The sequence below is a fragment of the Arachis ipaensis genome, chromosome B1, assembly GCF_059453495.1.
Source record: "Arachis ipaensis isolate K30076 ecotype BB chromosome B1, ASM5945349v1, whole genome shotgun sequence".
In the NCBI taxonomy this organism is placed as follows: domain Eukaryota; kingdom Viridiplantae; phylum Streptophyta; class Magnoliopsida; order Fabales; family Fabaceae; genus Arachis; species Arachis ipaensis.
The window spans coordinates 11882816-11899254 of NC_142436.1; the positions used below are offsets into that span (position 1 = coordinate 11882816).

General features: G+C 31.9%; 3 protein-coding genes and 1 pseudogene across 3 annotated transcripts; 2 read left to right on the forward strand and 2 right to left on the reverse strand.

Annotated features, from left to right (window-relative positions):
• Positions 1-270: 270 nt before the first annotated feature.
• LOC148575721 (protein FAR1-RELATED SEQUENCE 1-like) lies at positions 271-1426 on the forward strand. Its single transcript, XM_088502517.1, has 2 exons — positions 271-972; positions 1310-1426. The coding sequence occupies exons 1-2, from the start codon at positions 271-273 to the stop codon at positions 1424-1426; spliced, it is 819 nt and encodes a 272-aa protein (XP_088358643.1).
• Positions 1427-4393: 2967 nt separating this feature from the next.
• LOC148575722 (uncharacterized) lies at positions 4394-4883 on the reverse strand. Its single transcript, XM_088501647.1, has 2 exons — positions 4782-4883; positions 4394-4702 (listed from the first exon to the last, which is right to left on the reverse strand). Exons 1-2 carry the CDS (start codon positions 4881-4883, stop codon positions 4394-4396), a joined length of 411 nt encoding a protein of 136 aa, XP_088357773.1.
• A 598-nt stretch (positions 4884-5481) lies between these two features.
• Positions 5482-7838, reverse strand: LOC107646273 (uncharacterized). Its single transcript, XM_016350470.1, has 4 exons — positions 7712-7838; positions 6355-6692; positions 6174-6272; positions 5482-5787 (listed from the first exon to the last, which is right to left on the reverse strand). Exons 1-4 carry the CDS (start codon positions 7836-7838, stop codon positions 5482-5484), a joined length of 870 nt encoding a protein of 289 aa, XP_016205956.1.
• A 3635-nt stretch (positions 7839-11473) lies between these two features.
• LOC148575723 (uncharacterized) lies at positions 11474-16094 on the forward strand (annotated as a pseudogene).
• Positions 16095-16439: the final 345 nt, after the last annotated feature.

The window sequence follows — 16439 nt, forward strand, 5'->3', positions numbered from 1 at the left end:
GCTATGGCAAGTGCTTTGGTAGAAAAAATGCCTGAAACATATCATGGATTATGTGTCTGGCATATTATGCAAAATGCTATTCGACATTTAGGAAATAAGTTGAAAGATGGTTCTTTTATCTTGAGAGATTTCAAAGCTTGTATGTATAATTCTGAAGATCAGTTTCAATTTCAAAAGACATGGGATGCATTGCTTCAAAGATACAAAGTGGAAGACAATTCTTGGTTGAATAGTATTTATAAAGTGAAGGAAAAATGAGCTCATTGCTATATGAAGAAGGTGTATACTATTGGAATGCGAAGTACTCAACTTAGTGAAAGTTTTAACAGTGATTTGAAAGATTTTATGCGATCAAGTTTAGACATAATACATTTTCTCAAACAGTTTGAGCGAGCTGTTGGTGGCAAGCGATACAAGGAGCTACAAGCTGAATACAATGCAAGACAAAAGCTTCCTAGACTTAAGATGATTCACTCGTCATTATTGAAGCATGCTGCACAGGTATATACTCCTAATGCATTTGATTTATTTCAAAATGAGTTTGATTGGAGTTCTACTGCATATATTGTTTCTCGTACAGAGAACAATCAAATGTCTGAATATCAAGTTGCCATTTTTGAAAAAGATGGAGAATACACTGTATCCAGCAATGTGAAAGATATGATTATTTCTTGTAGTTGTGGAATGTTTGAAACAATGGGATTCTTATGTTGTCATAGTTTAAAAGTTTTAAATGTTTGGGATGTGAAGCAAATTCCGGCTCAATACATTATGAAAAGATGGGCTAGAGAAGCAAGAGAGATAATTGTTTATGACTCAGATGAAAAAGTTGTTCAAAATGATACTAGAGTGGATGCTACAGCACGGTATAAGAATATATGTTCTAAAGCAATCAAATTAGCTGCTCGATCATCAGATTTTGAAGTAACATCTAATTTTGTTGAGCAAGTTATAGAAGAGGCATATAAGAAGGTAGATTCTTTTTGTAGACACAATTAAGGTGATGATGTTTCAAATATTTTGAATGCAAAAGAAATCGTTAATAGCTATTCAGATGGAGATGCGTTAGAAAAATTACTTGAAAATGTGAAAGGGTTGAAAAAAAAGAAAAGACGAAAAGGCATAAAAAGACTCAAGAGTTGGGTTGAAAAACAATCAAACAAGAGAATGGCATCAACAAAAAAAATTCCACCCAAAATTGTCAGGTTGTAATATTTTTCATTCTTTATTATCATTTTTTTAATATTTTTAAAACTTATTGAAGTTCTTCTTTATTATTATTTTTCTTATAATAGTGTTTATATTGCAGGCTGAAATTTTTACTTCAAATATTGAAAATCAAGCTATTTTGCCACTTCAATCATGGAATCCATCAAGTTACAACATCAAATGGAGTGAAGTTACAACACCAAATTTAGATAACTAAATGATAGAATGAAAAACTATTTATTTAAACTTTGTAATTTTTCTTTTTGAATTTATAACGAATGACTTTAAGAGATTCCAGATGATTGTTTTGTTTATATTTTTTGTTATTTGTCTGTGATAATATGTTTTCTTTAACCAGTCATACATTTAAATTTAAACTACAGCATTAGACATGAAACAAGCATCGTAAACACATAAAAACACATAAAAATATAAATAAATTAATTTAATATATATCAATATAAATTTATTAGAGATCTATTAAACCAACATCACATCATTAGTTATTCTAAACACTCTTTAGTTTGTTCTTAATTAGATTCTTATTTTAAGTATAAACAAAAAAATTTGAGTACATTTGTCTAAAAAAGATTTAGTACATTTACAAGAGTATTTTTTTTATATTAAAATAAAAAAAAACATTTCTTGATCCAATTTAAATTAATTATTTTTATTTTTTTATCAGATTTTTTAAAAAATTATTCAGGATTAAAAAAGAACAGAAAGATTACTAGTGATCACCATTAATCTCTTTTATGACAAAACTTTAAATGTAAGTTATAGAAGACAAAAATAAAAAAAAAAAGAAGATAACCAAAATAACAATAATATCATGGAAGAACATGATAATAAAACATAAAAAGAGAATTAAATATTGTGAAAAAATAGAATTGAAAATAATTTTTTTTGTTGAAGAAAAAGAAAGAAAAAAACTAAATAAGATAAAAAGAAGATGAAATAAAAAGAAAAAATCACGCGGTCTTAGAAGCTGCTGTTCGCACGATTTTCAAAGTTCTTTTAGGCTTCGTTTGGTTTGTGTATACATTGGGACATAGACATTAAGACATAGACACTTGAGACATAGACATAAAATATTTGTGTTTGTGTATAGTGTTTGGAAATAATAAACATGACACTAGTGTAGTGTCTAATATTATGTTTGGTTGCAAAACACAAGAACACTACATAACTAAAAATGACTATTTTGTCCTCATAAATTAAATTAAAAATAATTAATATTAAAAGTAAAAAAAAAAGAGGGAGATAAAAACCCCTATTCTTCACTGTTTATCGTCAGTTATCCCTACCCAAAACACTTTCTTCTCCTTAGTTGCTCTCCTCCTTCGTGGATGTCTTCACCTTGCACGCTGGCCGCATCTATCCTAAATCCTCTCCTCCATCTCCACTGCCAGGTATAATGTTCTTCTTCCCATCAATTTCTTGCTCTTCCAAAGTTTAATTGAGAATCAGTGGAGAAAAGCTGCTTAATTTTTTTGGTTATGCTCAAAAAATCAAGAATTGGTGACATTGAATGAGTGTTAATTGTGTTAGATTGCTAAACATATATGTAAATTAGATAACATTTGAAGCCTTTAAGCCCTTGATCCAGTGTTTTTTTAAATAGGTATTGCTTTGACACTTCAAATTTTGTATCTTTTTAGTTGAAAATGATATGGGCGTTAAATGTAGTAGTAAAATGAAATTTATTTTGGCTCACCAATTTCTTACTCAACTTATTAATTGTTCATTTCTTCGTAGCTTCCATTCTAGGTTTGATGAAATGTTGTAGTCAATCTTTTTCTAGTATGTGAGCTGGCTATAAGCATGTTTTACAATTACTATCCTATGTATATTAATGAGTACCTTTTATACATCATCAATGTTGTTGTACTTTTTAAATTCCAGTTGAGTTTCTTATGTTATTGTATCAAAGAATTGAATTCTAGTACTCCAGTTGAGATCTCATATTTTAGATATATTGTTCAATTTACATATAGGAAAAGAATCAAACTTTAGTCGAGTAATTAGAGTTGACCTCTACTTGGTGGCTTGGAAGAAGTAAACAATAAGGAGCAAAGTTGGAAGAACCAAATAATAAAGCTATAAGTTGTGAGAAAAAAGTGCTAGTAGTTGTTGATGGCTCTTGGGATAACAAAGACTTTTTCCTTTGTATTTTTGTTGTTATGTTAGTTGACAATGTATTTATACAATGAAGCATGACAACTAATAGTATTTGATGTACTCCACATTATTATACAATGTATTTTTACAATGTATTTATACAATGTATTTAGTTTATTGTTTCCTTTTAGGTAACAGTATTTGGTGTACTCTACATTTAATTTATATTGGTTTGCCCAAATATAATAAAGTGCAGAATTTTAAAACCAAAGCTATTACAATCAGCATGCATGATCTCTAAGGCTTATAATTTTTTTTGTCTTTCATAATTATAAAAATGCACATTATTAAAGTTTAAGATAATAAATATGTAAATCAACAAAGAGAATGCAAAATTTGATTGTAAATATGCAACACTAAATAACTTTAAGAATAAAATTACATAATACATTCAAAAATCGATACAGAATTACACAATTTGATTCCAATAATGCATAATTGCACAATATGAAGTATAAATTTGCATAATATAATTAATAAATACTAGAGGCATAACTTAGGTGCATAAACTAAAAAATAAACACATAGAATTACAGATTACAACTAAAAGTCAGTTCATGCATAAATTAGGTGCATATATAACTATTACACTTTAATAATATAACAATTACTTAAACCCTTATAGATAATAGCAAAGTACCCATAGTATGTTTAGCAAATAGACCATAACAAACTAACAACTAATTAAACCAACTACACCAATAATTGCTAAAAGTTAACAAACTACACCAATAATTGCTAAAAGTTATCCATTATATCTCGTACAAATGCCGCCTTTTCCTCGTCCAAGCTCCAAAAAGTTGCCTTCAATTCTGGATTTTGCACAAATTTCTTTGCAATTTGTACTATCTCCATTGTGTCAAAGCCAAGACTCTTCAATGTTCGGCCCAGATTCACTTGGTCATTTACCCCACTCATTGCATTTGCTAGTACTTGCACATGCTTTCCTTGATCTTCTACTACAGACTTAAAAGTTTCAGCCAAGTTTAATAGGATTGCAGCATCATTGGTTTTTTTTAGTTGCAGATTGCCGTCCTTGATTTTTCTCACTTGATGAAGCAAAAGAGGTTGAAAAGGTGTTGGGTAATTCATTCTCAGCAGCAGCTAAATCCTCCATGTCAACATCCTCGCTACCTAATCCCAAGCCATCAGTTGTGGCCGCAGCAAATATAGACCCCGGAGTTACATCTTCTTCAGCATCTTTTTCACTACATGCTTCAACACCGATAGCCCTATCCTTACCAAAAATATTGCCAAGACGTTCAAACAAGGGAAATGGCTTGCCGGGAGTGTAGAGTGTGATATTGCGACCCTAAAGCATAAAACAAAGTCGACATTAATAAATATAGAAAAAGTGAAATTCACATGAAAGTTAAAAATGAAAATAATACCTTTCCCCAAGCTTCCAATACTTGCTTGCTATCTACTTCAACGCACATCTTTTCCGAATTCCATCCAAAGCCGCTACAACCCAACATCTCAGCCACATACATATATTTTTCTTTTAATCGCTTGTGTTTATTTCTGATGTGCTTCACAGTGAGGCCACATCTAGGAAACTTCTCATTCATCTTATCTGCAAGCTTTTGAAATGCTCCCGGTTTAAATTGACCGGCATCCGCCCTCTTGCCTTCAACAACCAATTCCTCCATGAAGACCACAAATTGTTCAATTTCTTGTTCAGTCCACTGACGTGGTATGGAAGCCATTGATGCTGGATAATATAGTTGCACAATAATGAAAAAAGAGGAATTACTATAATAGCAACAACACAATAAATATCAAATCACTAGCAGAATTTTAGTATAGCAATAGTTACTAGCATATTAGTAACAGAGGAACACTACAACAAATTAACAATTGCAATAGAATTTAAATAATTACTAATAGAATAATTCACCAATTTCAATAAAATTAGAAACAATCAAATCGTACAATAATAAAACCAACTGTATCTTTAATTAGAATACAACTAATTAACCCGAGTATGCAAATACATTATGCCTAAAAAAAATTCAAATAATTTCTAGTACAACAATTTATAGTCCACGATAATTGCAGATATAATAAAACTAGGAAAAATTTGAAACTTTACGTGTCATGTTCTGCTCTCCATATTTCCCACATTTCAGTTGCTAAGTCCTCACGCCATTGTGTCCACTCATAGCTACTTTCCACAACATCAATTATGTCGGCTTCATCAACAATTGTGTCATCTCCTACGGGTATATGCTCTGGTAAAAGAGTTGCATCTTCCTCGGGATCAACATCCATGTTCATCCAAATAAAATTTTGTAACAAACAACACGCAATAATAATGTGGTTTTGAATTCTAATTGGATAGAATGAGGGGCTTCGTAGAATTGCCCATCTCTTCTTAAGCAACCCAAAGCACCGCTCAATCACATTTCTAGCCGAAGAGTGCTTCTTATTAAATAACTCTAGACGATTTTGTGGTGCACGGTGACCTTGAGCCCACACATTCACATGATACCTGACATTTCTATAAGGAGATAAAAATCCTCTACCATTGGTATAGCCAGCGTCCACTAAATAATAAGACCCTAAAATTGAAGGATGGAAAAATTATAACGGGTATATTGTAATTCTTTAATAGATAGCTAATTTACTTATCAAAAGATTAATTTAAACATACCAACAGGTATTTTCAGGCCATTACGTCGAGTAATTGCATCTCTAAGTACCCTTGAATCAGATGCCGATCCTTCCCAACCGCTAAGGACATAGACGAAATTCATATTCCGATTGCAAACTCCTAAGACATTGGTGGATATTCTAGATTTCCTTGTCCAATACCTAGATTTATCACTCGTGGGGACTGTGACATCTATGTAAGTGCCATCTAATACTCCTAGACAACCCTATCAAATGGACAAAATAAAATAGTTATTACATACAAGTAAACTTGACCAATAAAAATTTAAACTTTATGCAACACCTTACCTTAAACCATTTCCATCTGGGATCTATACAATCCTCTGGTACAGGGTCTGCCTTTGTAAATAACACACTTTGGACACGCAAAACCGAACCTAATACCTTATGAAAATACCTACTAATAGTTTCACCAGACCTATAAAACCTAACTTGTACGCTGCGATTTTTGGTATGATGAGCTAATATGATCAAGAAAGTTGCTACTTGCTCGCCTATGCCAACATGACCATCTTCATCTAACCCACCTTGAACTTGTAGCAATTCACACAAATTTGCAAATGTATTCAAACTCATTCTTAACTCCCATATGCAATTTCTATCTCCGTCTGCCCCAATGATGTTATCTAATGCATCTCACCTTAATGCCAATGTGTTCACTCTTCGCCCAATTGAAGAATGACCCAACCTTCTATTCCTAATATACATATATAAAGTAACTAAAAAAACAACATCAACGTGTCAAATTGCATTCTCATGATCCAGTAATATCCAACACATAGCTTAATTTTTTCAGAACGATCCATCATCACTTCCTAACAAACAATAAAAAGTAAATGTATAAAAATAAAATAAATTCTAATATCCAGTTTGACAACACTAAAAAATAAGCTTTTCTTTATCATTTCAATTAAACTTCAAATAGAGAAAAGACTCATTATATAATCACATACTCATATTATCAGGCTAATAGTTTTTGATACATAAATGGAGAACTCTTAATTTAGTTACCATCACCTATAATCTATTTTATTGACCAAAACAGAGAAAATAAGATAACCCAACATAATACTCCAACCAAATCCCATTAAAAATATAATCATTTCAGATATTTAAAACTATAAATTTGCATGCCTAGAACAGGGAGAACAGAAGAGTACCTAACACATATGTGCTCAAAAAGAAAAAAAGAATATCCAATCTAACAACATACAAATACAACATACAAACAAACAAAAATATTATAATTATGTCAAATCTTGAGTTGAGTTTTCTAGCACAGATGAAAGAGAAAGATTGTGATAGAACAATAAAAAACTTCAGAAAAATGGCAGCACACACAAGTGGAGAAGACACAAAGCTGCAGAAAGCCAGAAACAGAGGAGAGGAGATTAGAATTAGTTAAAGTTTGTGAAAAGAAGAAGGAGATTGTCTTAGAATAATAAAAAGTTTCACAAAATCAACCAACACATACCCACAATGAAGAACACACGAAGCTTCAGAAAACAGAAGACAAGAGCTCAGAATTGATTAGGGTTTGTAAAAAGAGAAGGAGAAATTTGGAATTTAAAAAAATCAATGAGGATAAAATTGTCCAAAAAAAAGGTTTTAGATCCATGTCCATGGCTTCAATTCCGTGTCTCACCATTTAGAAGAGACACAAAATACACGTATTCCATGTACTCTTGTGTGTAACCGTGTCTCTCATTTTTTTGTGTCTCATACAACAAATACTGGACGTGTGTCACCGTGTCTATGTCTTTGATGGACATGGACAATAACCAAACGGGCCGTTAATGCATTTACTTATTATTTATTTATTTAAGATGATCAGAACTATTTATACTATCAATGGCTTAAATTGCGTTACTTTTCTCTCTAAAGTAAATGAACAACTTCAGAGGAGCCAAATCCCAAAGCGTGATACCCTACCCCATTAACCCGTTTTCTTTTTTTTCTTTTTATTTTTTATTTTTTTAGTTAGGGGTATTTTCGGAATAAAAATTAAAAATTTGATAAAAAGAACGATTTTAAAACTAAGTTAAACCTTCGGAATCATTTTGTAGGTAAAAAAAGGCCGGAGACGAAAAAAATTTTCAGCCTCTACCTTAGGACCAAAATCGTACTTAACCCTTCTAAATTCATTTCGAAAATACATATTAAGAATACGGCTGGATATACTGACATGTGATGATATTTAGGTGTATCTAAGTATGTTCAAAAAAGAATTTTTTATTTTTTATTAAGACACGATTAAATACAAAAGACACATATATTAAATGAGTATCGATGAGTATCATATCTAAAATGTATCTGACACACAAATACAAAAAATTAAAAAAAAGTATCCGTACTTCATATCTTATAAGTTTAATTTGCATAGTTAGTGATGGGCGCTTTGTCTAAATTATTAGCTCCATTTACACTTAGCTAATGCTATTTGAATGAAATTTTCACTTGGTCGAGATTTTCTTTTGGTCGCATGTTCTTGTATAATATAATAATGTTAAATAAAAATAACAGTTCCACCTTCATTGTAATTTTTTAAGAATTTATATTATACATTTTTTAAGATTTTATTTAATATATTTTCTTAAAAATCTCATGAATCAACTCTATAATTTTCTAAAATCTACTCATGTTGTTATTACTCTACATTGATAACTAATAAGCAAAAAGACATTTTGGAATAACTTAGGTTAGAACATTAAAGAATTATCGTATGTTCATAACACGCAGTGGAAGAAAAAAATTTTTAAAGATTTATTTTGTGCTTAAAATTTATTCGAATAAATAATATATAGATCAAATTTAAATACCTGTATACGCTAGTAAAAATTATTTTTTTTTCTTTGATGGTTCGAAGGCTCTATGCGTATCCACACTGAGACCAACTTTTGCTGTCAACTCCTTGACTAATAAACCTCTGCTCTAAATTGAAAAACCTCTTACAACTCTTTGCACGCCATAAAATTCTTTTCCAAGAATTAGGCTCACATACATTTATGTGTGTAGAAGTAAAGGAATAAAACTCTTGTGTTTTATTTTCAAGTTTTCTCTACTCTTGGTATACATATATAGTATGAGATTTGTTACTGATTTTAAATTTGAATCTCAATTCAAATTTAAATCATATCGTAATTTCAAATCTGAATCCTTCAAATTTTATGAATCACATCATAACAATTTAAAATAGAATCCGTTAGGATATCATCCAAACTTAGAATTTAAATTTAGAAATAGAATAACTAATTATTCTCAATTCTCATTTAATATTCTCAATTATCATATTATTATTATTATTATTATTATTATTATTATTATTATTATTATTATTATTATTATTATTATTATTATTATTATTATTATTGTTTATTTTTTGTGCAAGCAAAAAATATAATAATATTCTATTTAAATTAATATAATTATTTATTTGATCGAATCAAAATAATAATTAAATAATTATACAGCAAAGGTTGGAACACTTGTTAGTGTGTGACCCATAGGTTCAATATTAAGCGGGTAGTAAATTAGTCATACTCAATTTACTAATTAAGGTTGGCGCTAGCAACACTCCGCAATGACCCAATAGTATGAAGTAATATATTTTTACTAAGAATCCAAGAAAAATAAAGTATAATTCCTTCCATCTTTCTAACTCTTGGTTAACCCTTAGGTAGCATTTGGTGGAGAGACAAAGACTGAGAGACAGGGACTAAGAGACAGAGACTAAAATAAATCTCAGTATTCTTTTTGGTGCAAAGTGGGAGACAAAAATTGAAACAAGAATGAAACTCTAATTTAATTTGTACAAAGGATAAAATTGAAATTAATTAATTGAAATGAGGATATTTTAGGTATAAAATGTTATTATAGTTTCAGTCTCTATCTCTAAAAATTTTAGTCCTCTGTGTCCTACTTTTTGGAGGTACTGAAATATTGAAATTTTAGGGACAGAGACAGAAATTTTAGTACCAATCTCTGAACCAACAAACATGATATTGAGTCTTAGTTTCTCAGTCTCTGTCTTAGTACCGCAAAACAAACGCTATTTTAGAGTATGGTTTAATTGTCAAACTCTAATTTGTTACTATTATTATAATGAACTGTGAATGACCTAAGAAACTCATTTCTTCATTCATTCAATTTCTTTTACCAAAGTTTTATTCATCTCAGTCATTATAATCATAGAGCTCAAACTCTTTACCGAGAGTTGACGGATTCTTTACTGACTAATCATTAATTTTACAAGTATTTAAATCATACCTAATATCCATTCAATTAGCACTTTAGGCCCTAGTGTATTAGGTATCTGGAATCAAAGTATAATAAATACATTGTTAATTACTATGACAGTCGCAGGACAAAGAAAACTATATTACCGTGTTTATCTTGAGAATATCCTATTGACAAATATGCGGTAATTATAACCATTGAACATTCTCAAATTGAGTCAGTTCAATGGTCATATCTCTATATGCACCATATATATATAATTTAATAAATGAGATCTATTAATTTTCATCCAATGAAGACCATATATATATATATATATAGATTTTTTCAGATTATTAATGTCCTTTTAATAATCCTATGACCAAGAACAATTTAGATTAAATTATAAAAGATTTATCTCTTAATATTATAATCACTATCACAATGATAAATCCCTAAATTTAATCAAGGACCTTATTATATTGATATTTTAATATTATAATAATAACAAATTATTTGACACATGATTGATTGGATTGTGGTCATACTATTTATTCCTAACAGACATCTCTTGTGATATTAAGTCCCAAACATATGTACTTTGACGAGTAAATAGTCAAATTCATTTTTGAAAGATCACTCATTCTCTAAATTGATCACCAAAATTTTTTTAATTAAATTTATCCTTTAAAGATTTTAAGCTGATCATATTAGTCCTTTCATCACTTTCGTTGCTCATAGCGTCAAAGTTTACTGATATAGTACATTAAATGACACTACAGTACATACATGACATTCCTAATTAGCTGTTAACATGATAAGTTTATGAAATTAAATTAAATCAACCTCAAATTGAGGAATTTGATTGCCTCAAAATCTCTTTAATTTGGTGTAAATTTAATCTAATTGCACAAATTTATCATGTTAGCAACCAATTAGGACTATCAAATGTAGGGATGGCAACGGGACAGGGCGAGGACAGAGAATATCTCCCTGCTCGCCATCTCTGCTCCCATATTTGCTCTCCGTCCCTGCCCTTGATCTCTGCTATGGGAGAATATTGTCTCCCATCCCCATTCTCTGCAGGAAATAATTTTTTTGATAGTTTTGACTGATTATTAATTTCCATAGAAGAAAAGCTACAAGTATCTATCCTATACAAAAATAAAAATATTTTATACAATAATGCTAAATGGCAGATGACAACTTCTTTCAAACTGACACAATGAGAGAACGCGATGGCGAAGCAGAGCACATAGCAGCGAATGAGGTGGGGGACGCAGAAGCGGGTAGGAGAATAGACACGACGATAGAGTTATAGAGAGGAGTACGGACGCACCGTTGAAGAGGAGAAAGAATGTCGTAAATAGAGAAAACGGTGCAGTAACGGTGATGGTGTGGTAAGAAGAGACAGTGGCGAGGGAGTGGCTGCAAAGAGGTTGGTTGGATGGAGTATGGACGATGCTAGGAATTTCTAAATTAAAGAAGGGTTATACAAATTAGAATTAGGAATTTAGGCTTTCTATATATATATATATGAGAAATTAACTAAAAAGCATATATGAAAAATAAACTATTAAGGTGAATGCTACCTTACCCTTTCTAAAGTAACATGTAAGTTATCTATTTTGATGTGTCACATTCTAATTCGATGTTTATTTTAATACATTTGTTATATATTTATTAAAATATATATTTAAAAATTTTCTTATATTAACTAAATTTTAAACTAAAATATTGATGTGACAAATTAGTGTCACCGTGCAAATTTTCAATTTAAAAAGTTTATTGTGTCAAGTAGATCTTTAAATTTAGAAATTTATTCATTACAATTTGGTTTCGAACTATATGAAAAAAAAAAAGGAAAAAATTGAAACACTTTATATCTTGTTTTTTAAAAATTAATGTAGCTAGTTTGCAATTATTTTTTATGAAGGTCTGGATTTTTATTTAATTTTTGTTAGAAATAAGAGATTTTGTGTGAAAAATAAAAGAGTAATATATAAAATTATTTTTCAAATATTTTGTTAAATTTCTAACAAATTTTAATGATCCAAAATCAATTTCTTATTTTTTATTTTATTAGATAAATTAGTCATCCAACAAATTCTACTAAAAATTTAAAATAAATAAACACCCATTAAAATATAATACATTAGAGAGGGTAACTTACATGTTATTTTAGAGATGGTAGGATAGCATTTACCAACTATTAAGGACATTTAAGTAAATTTATAAATTTCGAGTATCAGTGAAGACGGGGTGGAGATCCCCACTCAAGTTTTCGCGCTTGCCTCGTGAGAATTTTGCCCCCATCCCCGTCCCTGCGAAGAAAATTTTCCATAGTCGGATCTCCATTCGAGGCGGTCCCCGTAGGATCGCCGTTTCTCAAAGAGTTTTGTCATCCTAGTCAAGTGTGTGTTGTGGTTCGTGTGGTGTCACTTAACATGTCACATCAGTAAATTTTGATGTTAACAACGGAGGTAACAGAAAGCTTAATATGACTAATATAAAATTTTTGAAAAATGAATTTGATTAAAAAAATATTTAGAGGACCAATTTAAAAAATGAGTGATCTTTTAAGAACGAATTTGACCATTAACACTTATCAGGACACAAAGAAACAGTTGGAAATGAAAAAATAAGAAAAGAGGAACTATGGACGCATATTTTTGTAGCTAATTTTTTTAAAAAATGGAAGAAGATTGTTTGTAATTGAGTGTAGTGATTAATTAGTGTGTTTTTCTCTTATATGGATTTTATTTTTATTTTTTTTTTTTGAATTTTAAATAACAAGTCGGATCTTTAGATTTGAGGAATAATAAAATTTGTAGAAAAATTCGCGGATCAGATTTTATAGAGCACAAATTGAAAAATTCAATTTGTATTAAAATACATTTTTTTTCACGGTAAAATAGATGAAAGATCTGATTTGCATATTTAAAAATTTTTTAATACTAAAATACAAATCTGATCCTGAAAAAATTAAAGAAAAAAAAATAAATATGACACTTAGGTTTACATGTTTTAAAAGAAATAAAAGTCATAAATTTGAATGTGAGATTTGTGTTCTCCACATAAAAAAACACAATGAATTTTAACATTAATAAAAAAATACCACCGAAAGAATAACACTAAAATTAAAAAATGCATTTTTGTTCATGTTTTATGTGGATACTTTTTACTTTAGTATTAAAAGTGAGTAATAACAAATAAAAAAATTATAAAAAAGTATGTAATATATATATATATATATATATATATATAATAAATAGTATAAATATTATTTTTTATAAAAAACAAAAAAAAAAGAAAGAGAATTATTTACCAAAAACCAAAAACATGGTAAATCGCATTCAATGAGAAGATTTATAGAATAGAAAATAGAAGCAAAAACTGGGGCACTTTTATACTTTCAAAATCCAAATATGATTTATTAGAGTAAATACCCATAGTAGTCCCTGAGATTCACGCAATTACTCATAGTAATCCCTAAGATCTCGATTCCCTATTGTAGTCCTTCAGATAGAGCTCCGAGCACTCAAACTAGTCCCTGGCCATATTTCAGGTGATGACTCATCACCGGAGCGCTGATGTGGCCTTGGATTGCCACGTGAGACATGTCCAAAACGACGTCGTTTTGGGTTTGGCGCCCTTGAAAGCCAAAAACGACGCCGTATAGTTACTTATTATGAAAAACAGTTTTCTCCATGAACACAAACACTTCGTCTCTTCTTCTTCCACCCTCTGAGTTCTTCTTCATCTCCCCATCAATGGCGTAGCCATAGGGTTGTATTTGCTGGGTTTACAAAAATTTGAGAGAAGAAGTCATCTGATCAGAAGTTGTTGTCGCTCTTCCCTTCCCTTCCTTCACCACAAAGACGAGGTTCTGACGTTGTGATCGGACTCAAGGTACCTTTTTTTTTTAATTGTGTTTATGCATTTTACTTTCTTCAACCATAACTATCATCATGGTTCATCTCAATGTTTGGCACCTGCAGGTATCCCGTGTGTGCACGCTTGTGCTGCCCTGTCTCGTGTGAATAAACAGCCAGAAGACTTCTGTCACAGATGGCTGACTATGGACTCATACAAGGAAACTTATAACCACCACATTAATCCAATTCCGGGTCAACCAATGTGGGAAAAAGTAGAGGACTGTAACAGGCCACATGCCCCTAAGATCAAGACAAAACCTGGAAAACTAAAGATGAAGAGGAGGATGGATGCGGACGAGAAGAGTGGTTTTGGAACTAAGAAGCCTAAAGTTGACCCAAAACTCTCAGGCAACACTGCAGATGGTGTACACCTAAAGAGACAGCTGGGTGCCTTTACATGCAGTTAATGTGGTGATAAGGGGCATACAAAGAGAGGCTGCAAAAAGAAAAGAGATGCTGATGCTGCTACTGCTGCTTCTACAGAAGCAGCCGCTGCCGCTGCCGCCGAGGCGGCTGAGAAGAAGAAAAATGATGAAGTTCATACTGTGCCTGAGAAGCCTGTTCAGCAGTCCCAAGACGTTTCTGGCCAAGCAGATTTGGGAAGCAATCCCCAGGAGATCGAATTAACTCAGCCTTTTGCTTCTGAGCAAGAGGATTCTGAAAAGGTAACTAAAATTTTACATTTGAGTATGTTGTTATTTCCATGCATAAATAATAATTAATGCCACTTATTTCTCCTATAGGATCCTGCACCAAAAAGACCTTCAAAGCTGTCACCATGAAGACGATCCTCTAATCAGCCAACCGCACCAACAGTGAATCCCTTGCAGGGTGCATCTTCAGCAACATCTTCAAAGTTTGCCAACTTGATGCAGTTCATTCCAACGCCAGGATTTAGGCCCCCAAGAAAGAAGAATTGAATACTTTAGATATATGTACTTAGGAGTTTCTGTTTTGTGTTTTGTAATTAGTCTTTTCCATCGTATAATGACTAGATGGTGAACTGTGATGCAAAGGCCTTTTTGGTATGCCTTGGCCTTGCTTTTGATGAAACTACAGATAGCAGCAACATGGTTTCTAGGCTGCCTTTTATAGTCAACTTTTGTTGTTTCTTGATAAACAATGGAATTTATGTTAATATACTATGCTATGTGGTTTACCATTCAAGAAGCAGTTTCTTTATCTTTTTTCATACACAATGGAATTTAAATTAACAACAATTTCATAGTTAATAGCACTTTTCATTCCATCAAGAAGCAGATTTTTACAAATGTTGATAACAACGAACCCAAAACCACCAATTTATTCATCATTTACAATACAGGATCACCAACAACACTGTCAATACACACACAGCTAACACTAACAACTGGGTCATCACTTTTTGCATCTGGACATCCTCCTCCAACCTTCGAAGCCTCCAATCAACGTTGATCTTCACTTCATCACCACACGATTCTGACTTTTCAACCTGTTCCTCATTCACAGAATCTGCCCACACAAAAAGCCCGCACCATCTCTTCCCACTTGTATGCAACCAATAAAGGATCAAAGTTTAGAGAGGAACAGCTCAAGAACAGTCAGGGGAGGCATAACAACACAAGAACAGTCAGGGGAGGAGAATAACAACAACACAAGTGATTATTCTAACCTACATTATTATTGTGGCAGCCATAGAACGGTTTATTCGGATTCGAATCTGTGCTAGACCATCTGAGAACTGGCCTACAGCCACAGCCGCACCATTCTGGCAGGGCTGATCTTTTGCTCTTCGTTTGCGTTCTACTCCGGTTCCAGCTAGATGGGGAACGAACAGAGCTTCCACCTGCAGTGCTACCTCCACCCATCATCGACATGAGTAGCAGCCCCGGATGAGAGTGCATGAACAGGAACAAGTGTATGGAAGAAGAAGAAGAAGAGGTGAACAAGACGAAGAGGGGAGGTGTATGAGAATTTGGGGATTTAGGGTTAATTATACTAGGAGGGACCAATCTGAGTAAAAATTGGAACTTAGCCAGCTCAGCTAGCCATTGGCAGCACTCCAGCGTGCCAATCCTAGGCCACGTCAGCGCTCCGGTGATGAGTCATCACCTGAAATATGGCCAGGGACTAGTTTGAGTGCTCGGAGCTCTATCTAGAGGACTACAATAGGGAAATCGGGATCTTAAGGATTACTATGAGTAATTGCGTGAATCTCAGGGACTACTATGGGTATTTACT